The 11,276-nt window shown below is 34.7% G+C and overlaps 1 protein-coding gene across 4 annotated transcripts in view; it reads left to right on the top strand.

The window, feature by feature from the left end:
• LOC125673832 (uncharacterized) overlaps positions 1 to 11,276 on the top strand; it is a 167,184-nt gene that overhangs the window by 19,282 nt on the left and 136,626 nt on the right. For all 4 annotated transcript variants that reach the window (XM_056158122.1, XM_048910669.2, XM_048910668.2 and 1 more), the window contains exon 2: positions 2,859 to 3,036. In XM_056158122.1, the coding sequence (XP_056014097.1) occupies positions 2,859 to 3,036 (178 nt within the window). The remainder of the gene's footprint in view (positions 1 to 2,858; positions 3,037 to 11,276) is intronic.

Below are 11,276 nucleotides of genomic sequence, written 5' to 3'. Positions count from 1 at the left end.
ATCCTTTGAGAAGATACATAGTCCAGATGCCGATCGACACACCGAAAGTGCTCGTCTGTGCACCTTCAAACACTTCTGTTCGTGTTTCTTTCAACTAGAATCTTTTAGATGAATTTCCAAGAGTTTTGAATATATAGTTTGAATTGGCGCTAACAGTCTTCAAGATTTCAAAACCACGTGATGTTGTAAATAAGTGGTAGATCTTTGGACAGCGAGTACATCACACAAGTGTATGCTATGACCCTCATCATGCACCAGTGATACATACATATGTACGTCTGTTAATTCATTTAAAAATGGTAAATGAAAGAACTCTCAATCTTATTTTTATTATTGCAATTTTATCCCAATATTTTGATATAGAGACATGCTAAAGTGTTTTCTTAAAGGACACATCGCATGTTTTTAAACTTTTTAATTTTTTCAGCAAAATTAATTCATTTCATGCCTAAAACTACTTTACATGTGTTTTAAATGAAACAGTTTGCGTAGTTTTCGAGTTTGAAAGCGATGAAATTCAAATCTTGCGATATGCATATTTTCTTCGATATTTTACGCGCCATTATCTGTGACGTCATATGCGACCTCGATCGAGAAGATTTGAAAACAGTTGAAAGCCATTTCATAAACAGATTAGATTTAATTGACAAACAAACAATTACCACATTAACAGCTTGTAAATAACACTGCATTAGGGTGTTTTGTGCCGTTTAAGGGTGTACTTGCTGTCAATAGAGAGGATTTGGACTGTTTTTTTTCAATTTTCGAAGGAATTAAGGTATGAGGGACAAGACGTGAATATTTTTTGTCGGCACAACGACTTTGCCATAAAAACCCCCAGTAGAATTTGTCCCTGTACTTTTTCAAACAAGCACTTGGACAAATACGTAGATAAACTGCGAGAAAATGGTTCTATCGAAGCTACGCACAGTTACATATAGGCCTACGGCATATGCTTTCCCTTCTGCTCTTGAATTCAATACACACTCGCACCAACTGACCTTCACCTTGTAACAACATAGGCAGAACTTTGCTAGCAGTGTCTACCAATTGGTAGTTTTAAAAAAGAAATTTAAAGATAAAAGATAATTGAACTTTCAATTATAAATAATAAAATATAATATTTCCCGACTTTGAATTGAATTATAATGCTTTCATTTTTTTTAAGGAACGCGTACGTGTTTACAACAACAGCACGCTGCGCTCCCACTTCCTAAGTAACAACGTGTTGATAACAAAAAATAATGATTAGGCCTAATAAAATTGCTTTAATAAAATAATTTAAAAGTATTGTGATTTTCACAAAAGTTTGACCATTATTATTATTTTTTCTTTTTCGAAATGCACCCGTGACAGTAGGCCTAGTTGTCAATGATACATAATCGTATCATAATTTAGGCCTATCTAACTTCTCCAAAAATAAATTTAATAATAATTGCACTATTTATTTTAGACAAGTAACAATGCTAATTACAGTTGTTTACAGAAATGGCATTACCAAATTGTGTTTAGACAGGGATCCGATGTAAACATTATTTACTCGCAAATTTATGCAGATTTCATACTCGCTTTTCTCGCTACATTTGGGTCGCTATATGTATGCACTCAGGTGGCTAAAAGATATAAGACTCTGGAAATTTGTCAACATCGAAATAAATGTTATCCATGGTAAATAAATTAGGCCCCTAAAACCCGAGTTTTTAAAAATATCTAACACTACTTTTACAACAAGTTGATCGATGAAGGTCGCATATGACGTCACTGTACCACGTGACTACCTATCTAATTAACTAGGCTTTTTGAAATCAGGGCTTAGATTTAAGTCCGTATTGTGGCTAATTATCGCAATACTTCAGCGAACGAACTATTACAATTAATTTCTATATGCATAAGGAAGACAAAATGCATATAATTCTGTATACTTTGAAAACACGAGATGTGTCCTTTAAATTCCTGTATAAAAGCAACCGATTGAAAAATTCTAGTAAAAGGTCAATTTTGCTAGTTGGAAAATAATCCATTAGCTAGAATTTGCTAGTTGTAAAAAAATTTAATTTCAATCTCTGATCCACACCAGCTTTAATTTTATATCCACATTTCTGTAGAGAAGAGTACTATACATGCACTCATTAAAACTTCTAGCATAGTGATACAACAATGTAGCTATAAATTATTCACGATCACCAACATTTCACAATTTATTGACTTGGTTAAAGACCTAAATTTAATTATCAATTTGTCTGTTTTCCTGGTCTACTCTAGTCTTTGTACCTGAATAGCAGTTGATATCCAACCATTCCTATCTTTGTTCCCCAATTTATCCCCTCTACCATGACCTACATAAGGAACTTCGGATATTAATTGTTGCGGTCAAGTGATTTTTGTTACCGGTAGGGGACTATGTATTGCCATTCAATACTCTCAGAATGCTTGTTTAATGTAACCCTCACTTAAATTGGGCTCTCTGCTCCATTGGTGTCATCTGTATTATTTGTTGCTACGGACAGTTGACTGAAGCGCTTTAAAACTGTGTCATGTAAATGTTTGAATTATGTGAGGTGCTTCCGAAATGATAGGTTTTCGAATACTGTTTGGTACTAGCTTAATCACTCTACTGTAAAACTCATGCACTTATAGTGAAGTGCTACGGACAAACAATTTTGATTTGTTATAAGCATAATTTGTTATTTCCAATAAGTCTTATGATATGTTTGAAAATGATGGGGAATGAAAATCACTTGCTGTTATTGTGAATTCATGATAAGCATGCATGCTCTTTGTAACCATGTTTGACTGTATGATCGAAATAATGGGAGTTATAGTACATGTAAACTTGGAGAATTTTATTATTTTGTCAGCTGGAAGATTAAAGCAACAGCAGAAATTGAAACAGATGAAGAGGTGCATAAAAAATTTCGTAATAAAAGATGGGAAGGCAGAAAGTTTGCTGTTACTTTAAAAGATGACTCCGGTGAAATCGGAGCCATTGCATTCAGATGTGCTTCAAAATTTGAATCTCAGATTCAGAATAACAAGGTATGTGTAGATGTAAATGATTTTTTTCCCCAGGACATTGCTAGAAACATATAAATTTTTTCTACTTTAATTTGAATTGTCAAATAAAAAAGCATTTATGTGCAGGGCTCGAAATTAGCGAGAAATACTTGCAAAATACAAGTACATTTGAAATATTGAGAGTGCATGACACGTACTCGAAAATCTTAGCAAGTGGTGATTTACAAACCATGATTGTATCGTATCCGTTTTAAATGGTGATGTGCAATTCGCTTTTCTTAATCTTGCTCTCAGAATCATACAAATGCAGACATGAACGACCGATTTCAACAACTGTTTCTTATACCGTATTTTTTCTTTTATATTTTTACCTCACCTGAGCCAAAGGCTCAAGTGAGCTTTTCTGATCAAAAGAAGATGGGTGACTTTATCGAGCCGAGAACCCACAGAGGGACAAATATCAAAGTTAAAATTGAAACTCTCCAGAAAAAGAAAAAATACATTCTAGTTAAAACAATCAATCCATAGTTTCCAAAAATGCTTTTTTGATGTGCCCATTTCAAAGGAGTGGTCCATTGTGAACTAAGTAAAATATGTTACCTAATACTTTGTCAAATGTCCTTTCAATCTTATAACACTCAATAATCTTCGAGGAATCGATCGATATAGGCTTCTAACATAGTCTACCGTGATCCCTGTCCAGATGTCCTGAATCTCTCGGAAGAGGTCATCCCTACTCCTGATCCTCCCAACTCGTGTCTGAAGCTAGTAGTAGCAACCACAGATTCTCGATGATATTGAGATCTGGACTCTGTGCTGGCCAACTCATGGTGGTAACATTGTTTCTGTGAAGAAATTCCTGGGTGCTTCTAGCCCGATGTACCGGAGCGTTGTCCTGCTGAAATATGTAATTTTCAGCGGGGAAATGACGGACTATAAATGGCCACAAGTTCTCATCAATGATCTCCTGATATTTATCAGCGTTTATATTGCCATTCACAGACGTGATAGTCCCCACACCTTCCCATGTAACACACCCCCAAATCATCACTTCATAACATGGCTTACTTTGTCGTGGTGTCACTAAATCAGGCCGCCATCCCTCATCCTTTTTGCGCCACACATACACACAGGAATCATGTCCTATCATGATTTTAGATTCGTCCGAAAAAATAACTCTGTTCCAATAGTTTTCTACTGTCAATCGTCTCTTTTCCCTGCACCAAGACAATCTTTTTTTCCTGTTAACTTCCTTCACAACCACTTTCTTCTTAGACACTCGCCTCGAGAAACCATGTTTATGGAGATGAAGCTGCACGGTACGTTTGGCAACAGGTTGATCCACATTTTCATTAAATTTGTTCGTAATGTCTAGCAAACTTTGCCTTCTGTTCGTTTTGACCAACCTTTCCAATCGTCGGTAATGGCGATCTGTCACTTTTGGAGGCCGGCCGCTTCGTTTGGTGTTTTCCGCTGAACCTCTCTATTCAATACATTTTTTCACGCTTGAAATCGTCGTATGAGGAATTCCTAACAGCTCTGACACTTTCCGAATAGAATTTCCCTGGTCTAAGAGATTCCATATAACATTCTTTACATCGCTTGATAACTCTTTCACCTTTCTACCCATCTCGCTTTCACATGTATATTTCCGGAAATATAGCAGACAATAACAAAACCATGTGACACATGGAATGCCACATGACTAAACAATGTTATAAATAACTAATGGAATCCCGACGCTATTTAAAAACTATTTCATACTCCGTTAAATCTATTGGCTGCAAGCGCGAATGTAAACACGCCGCCATTTTGTACGAATACTTAATGCATCACACTGTACATGTTTAGGTGTAATGTTTTGTACTTAAAAGTATGGAGACTTGACCCACTCTATGAAAAAAACTTACTTCTTGTATATAACTTTTGTCGTATTATGAAGAAAATTTCTATGTCCACGACGGGTGACTTTAGATAGCTTGAAATTCGGAGTTTCGTCATGATGGATAGCCGAGGTGGTATAGCGGCAGTCTCACTGACGTTTTGGACAAGTCCAGATTGCATGTCTGTGGTTCGAATACCAATTTTTCCTACCTATTTTTTTCCCGAATTAAAGAGGTTCACACCTGAGATTTGGAGTAATGTCAATTTTTTGAGAAGTGTATTTTTGATTTCTACTTTGAAAGAGAATTAGGAAATTAAAAAGAAAAACTGGGGTCGCAACGCTTGTTATTGAGCTATAGTGTTCTAAACATGACCTTTTTGCACTTAGAATTTATTCAATTAAACTTTATTTTTCTGTTGGTATCAATACAACATAAGCAACACAAATCAATCATTACATATAATAGATACATAATCATGTCTTCTAACACTACAGATAAAAATAAATAAATTAATACTAGTAATGGAAATAAATAATGACCTTTTTGCACTTGATATACGAAAAACTTCATGAAATCAAAATTGATAGTTTAAAAGGACATACAGCTTACTCCAACTATATTGAAGTCGCTTATTTTGAAATATCGCTTATTTTGAAGGAAAACAAAATCCCCAGTGTCAGTCTCATATTTTCTTTGCATTAAAATGTCGGTTAAATTGAAATCGCTTATATTGAAATATCGCTTATTTTGAAATCAATTATCGGTCCGCTGAGTAGATAATGTATTGTTTTCATATAACGTCTATATTGAAGTCACCTGCGATGGTAGTTGTCCAGATTGGTGGCCTCATAATTAACCAGGTAGGTGTCAGTTGATTGGTTTCCCATGGCTACTTTTCATTGCGTGTTTTTATAGGAATAAAATAACAGTGGGGTATAATCACTCTTTAACAGCTTGTTGACAGGATCGTTTCTAAAATTTGACCTCCCCACAGAAAAGGAAAACTTTATCATTGGACACCAAATACAAATTAATAACTGCAATAGATATAAAAGAAGAAGTCAAAATCGTAAATGACAATTTTGCTTGACCCCAGTAATTTCAAACACCTTACCGCTATCACAGTGCATTAAAATAGTTTTTGCAAGACTGGGTTCACATTAAAATCTCCAAATAAAGTCTATAACATCTGACGCGGACAACGACAATGTCTTATACAGACAACATGATGCCACTTGCTTATGTTAGTGAACTTTATTTTTTTAAAAACTGGTTCTGAAATTCTGATGGTAGACATACATGTGTGTCAAATGTTTTCACGGCGATCGTTTCCAGGGAAGAACTTACTTCTGATATTATATACATGCACATACTGCATGGGAAATATCGGCGACGAGAGCAAAAACGAAATTCCGGATGAAAATGTGACGTACAATCAACCTTGAAATTGTATGGGTAAATTTAATTTGAAAAAAAAAGATTATGTACATATGCTACCTAAAGTAGATGACAAAAGTTTTGTAGACATCAGAACTTGAAATATTCATTCTTGGTTAACTCAATAAGAAACAAAAGTTAATAAAACTCACATATTTTTTAAAAATAAAAATCTTCAGTGGACTTTAATTCCATCAATTATCTAAATGTTGTAAATTGTGTAATGTAATAAATTCATATTTCTGCTTTCGTAATCGGGGTCGAGATGCCAAAAGAAGCCTCCGATATGGTCGACATTTCCGATTTTGCTTATTTTGAACTTCGGTTATATTGAAAGAAAAAGATTGGTCCCCTGAATTTCAATATATTCGAAGTAAGCTGTATTGGGAGTAATGTCAATTTCTAAAATTTAACACAATTTTCAAGGTATGGTCTTACAATTTAGAATGCAACTAAAAGAAAGTGGGGGTTGGAGATCAAATTTTTGAATTATTGGTGAAAATACTGAATTTTTATACAAAATTTCAACTAAATTAGGCTTAAAATAAAATTGATTTGTTTGATGTACTCCGACCGACCCGTGAAATTTGCCCCGACCCGATAATTTTTTCCGTACTTGGATTTTTTTTTTTTTATTTGCTCCCTGGAAAATAGACATTCTTCGAATTAGTATTAAATTTGATGCCATTTTTTTTTTTATTATTTGGACTAGTTGTTTTACAGAATTCTTGATATCAAAATGTCCTTAGGGCGTCTTTCAGTTCTACTTTCACTTTGATAATGACCATTTGTTAATCCGGGAACTTTTCAAACACTTTTCTATGTGAACGATCAAATATACCGCATCACAGCTCCAAATTACCACATTATCTACCAACAAGATAGAACAAGGAGCTACGAACTCCCCCGTCGAGGCCTGATCGTATATATGTACAAAAGTTTGAAAGCCATGTTATTTAGATAAAAAATCACGTGGGATAGCGCACCAAAATTATGGCGGACCACGAGTCGGTGCTTAAGTTGATGGTCTATATTTCTGAAAAGGCACGCATATTATTTTGATATAGGATTATCTAAATGTTATGACGATTTAATAGGTGAACGGCACTTTTACTTTGCTCTTAAACTGAGACACACGAATGGAACACAATCGTCACAACAATTTGAACGATGCGGGAAAGTCGGCATTAAAATTATATTGGGTAATATTAAAACTTATTGTAAATTGCTGTCATCATGCAATTCACTTGGATATTCATGGATCACATTAAAGTGTTTAAGTGATTGCTATTATGAATGTCGGAATCGACCGGTGGTAACAAAAGGGGGTGTTAATTTATTTATTAACAACTGTAGAGGTCCTCATCCGTGACGAATGCAAAACGCTTTACGTGTATTATATACAATGTGTACAAAATGAATGTTCTAAACTCTATTCTGTCTGGCAGCGTTATGTGTTTAATGAAAATATAAGAAAATTTGTAAATCTGATTTTCAAAACAAACAAAAAAACCGACCTACCTACCCGACTTGAAAAATGTGGGTCGGAGTACATCAAACAAAAAAATTTTTAATGATGGCCTTAATTGAAACTTTTTTAAGAATCGGTGTTCTGTTTGGAAAAATATATCAACCAAGTTAATAAATTACAACAGTTGAACTAGTTCCATGTCTCAACTACCTGCATCATAAATCAGAAAACTGAAATACATGTATAGGAGTATAAAAATAGACGATTCATTGGATGAAACAGAAACTGTTATATCATGCAGAATTAGAACTTTTTGATTAATGAATCCTTCCGCCACAAAATATAGTCCGTGCCAAACCCTTTCAAAATTTGAATTGACACAAAAAATTTCAACTGGATAGGGTTCAGCAATAAATGTGTAATATGTTTGCACCAATGGGATCAATATTGAACCACTAAATACTTAGTTGTAGCATCCTGCGCAGTTGTACTCAAAATCTCAGGAGCTAACTTCCTTAATGAATAGACTTCCCATAATTATTTGTCTCTTGGCATTTTATGCTAAGTTTATGCCGTCTTAATGACGATCACAAGTAATAGATTCCAACATGCAGCTAGTGAATAAATGTAAACAAGTATGGGGCCTCCTGTGAAGTATGGATGTTGTTGTTACTTGAAGAGATCATGACAAAAGCCAAATATGCAACCAACTGGTGCACAGACTGTCTAAAAGGCACAGTTCAGTACAAAAACAAATCATGTGTCTGTTTCTGTCCCATTTATATTTGCTGGGAAATCTAACAGGAAATGTGCGTTCTGTAACCGGCCTCAGAGTTGTACCAAGAGGCGAGAACTGATGCCTTATTATATTCGGTATATTGGTACCAGTAGGTTGTGAATGCTGTTCAAAAACATTTGTTGGGGGAAAACTGAATCCAAATCCAAATCCAAACATTAATAATTCGCCATACAGAAAACGCTATTCCACCATTATTTACACCACAAAACGTGAGGTTTCTCATTCACATCAGTTAATATGTCAATGGGGATGCGGAGAACATACTGTTGAATGTTGCGAACATATATGTAATGTCATTTGGTACCTTAGGTACTCCAGGCATCAGCAGTGATTTTTCTACATTTTTAACAAGGGTCCTGTGGCTTTCGAATTGGGAAAAATTGTCGACATTTCAGTCAAATTGGGAAAAATCAATTTTATCGTAAATAAGTTTTAAAATCATATCAAACATTATATTATCTTTATTTTACACATCTAATTTTCTTTAACCTTCTAAAATTTTCAACTATTCTATCCAAATCATCATTCCCATAACTCATTGTTAAGTCTTATGTATATAATTCACATTGAATGTTTATTTTTTTTTCAAATACATTTTCCTTTCGTAAATCTATTATTGGGAAAAATGCAAGCTAAATTTGGAAAAAATTGCCAATTTTTAGGAGGGGAAAGGGCCGAAATTTGGACCCAAAATAGGCCAAAAAAAAAAATCACTGATCAGTGTAGTCATGTGTGTGTTAAAAACCGCTTAATGTCTGATATTATACATGATGCTGCCTGTTAAACAAATTCTGATGATGATTTTGATTAAATATCTTTCTTTGAACTATGATCTATATATTTGTTTTGAATTCTAAATATTTTGGACAGGGTTTTAGTATGGTACTGTATCTATTGTAACTACGGGTACCATCAATGTGGATTTTAAACTCCCGATTCGCGACCGGTGCCCAATCATGAATAGGCTTATTGTTCGCCAAGTTCACCCATCTTCTTTGTCCGTTGTCTGTCGTCGTCGGCGTCATAAACTTTTCACATTTTCAACTTCTTCTCTTGGCTGGGCCAATTTCAACCAAACTTGCCACAAAGCATCCTTGGGTGAAGGGCTTTCAAGTTTGTTCAAATGAAGGGCCATGTCCCTTTCAAAGGGGAGATAATCACAAAAATGCAAAAATAGGGTGAGGTCATTTAAAAATCTTCTCAAGAACCACTGGGCTAGAAAAGCTGAAATTTACATGAAAGCTTCCTGACATGGTGCAGATTCAAGTTTGTTCAAATCATGACCCCTGGGGGTAGGATGGGGCCACAATAGGGGATCAAAGTTTTACATACAAATATATAGGGAAAATCTTTAAAAATCTTCTTCTCAAAAACTACTGGGCCTGATCCAGGAAAGTGGAATTTTACATGAAAGCTTCCTAACATAATGCAGATCTATTCAAGTTTGTTAAAATCACGGCCCCCGGGGGTAGGATGGGGCCACAATAGGGGATCAAAGTTTACATACAAATATATAGGGAAAATCTTTAAAAATCTTCTCAAAAACTACTGGGCCAGGAAATTGGAAATTTACGTGAAAGCTTTCTGAAATAGTGCAGATTCAAGTTTGTTAAAATCATGGTCCCCGGGGGTAAGATGAGGTGAAAATAGGGGATCAAAGTTTTACATACAAATATATAGGGAAAATCTTTAAAAATCTTCTCCCAAGAACCACTGAGCCAGAAAAGCTGAGATTTACAGGAAAGCTTCCTGACATAGTGCAGATTCAAGTTTGTTAAACTCATGACCCCTGGGGCTAGGATGGGGCCACAATAGGGGATCAAAGTTGTACGTAACTAATAAATAGAAAAAGATTTTCTCCTTAAGAACCATTCGGCCAAAGAAGTTTACATTTGCACGAAAGCTTCCTGACATAGTGCAGATTCAAGTTTGTAAAAATCTTGGTTCCCGTGGGTTAAGATGGGGCCACAGTAGGGGATCAAAATTTTACATACAAATATATAGGAAAAATCATTAAAAATCTGAAAAATCACTGGGCCAGAAAAGTTTACATTTACATAGTCCAGATTCAGTTTTGAAAAAATCATTGGCCCCCAGGAGTAGGTTGGGGCCACAATAGGGATAAAAGTTTTACATGCGGATATATATAGGAAAAATCTTTAAATATTTGCCAAGGAGACTCAGGTGAGTGATGTGTCCCAAGGGCCTCTTGTTTCACGCATCATTTTAGACATTCCAAATTTTAAGTCAACACATTGCAGTATTTGAGAGATTTTCAGATCACTGTTATTTTTACCATGCTTGCAATCTCCATGCAGTTGTAACACGATTTTCAAATATGTTTAAGGCCATAGAAATGATAAAGTGTTATTTCTAAAGTAATTCCATCCTCCTGTGATGTCATCAAATTTTGCAAAATCAATGATTTATTTAGATTTATGCATGACAGGAACATAAATTTTGTTGGAGTATTTTCCGATAGTTATTGTTAAAAATCTTGTTAAAAATAAACTATTTCAAAAGTCTAAGTTATAGATGAATAATCAATGATACGTTTCAAAATATTGAATCGAAGGGCAATAACTCTGTTTCTATTGATTTCTTTATCAAGTCTATTATGCGATAGATTTCCTTTATTTTTTACGGACATTTTGTATATTTTTGTGAA

The sequence above is a fragment of the Ostrea edulis genome, chromosome 3, assembly GCF_947568905.1.
Source record: "Ostrea edulis chromosome 3, xbOstEdul1.1, whole genome shotgun sequence".
Classification (NCBI taxonomy): Eukaryota; Metazoa; Mollusca; class Bivalvia; order Ostreida; family Ostreidae; genus Ostrea; species Ostrea edulis.
Note: the sequence above shows the minus strand (reverse complement) of the source record. Positions and strands in the feature narration are given on the sequence as shown.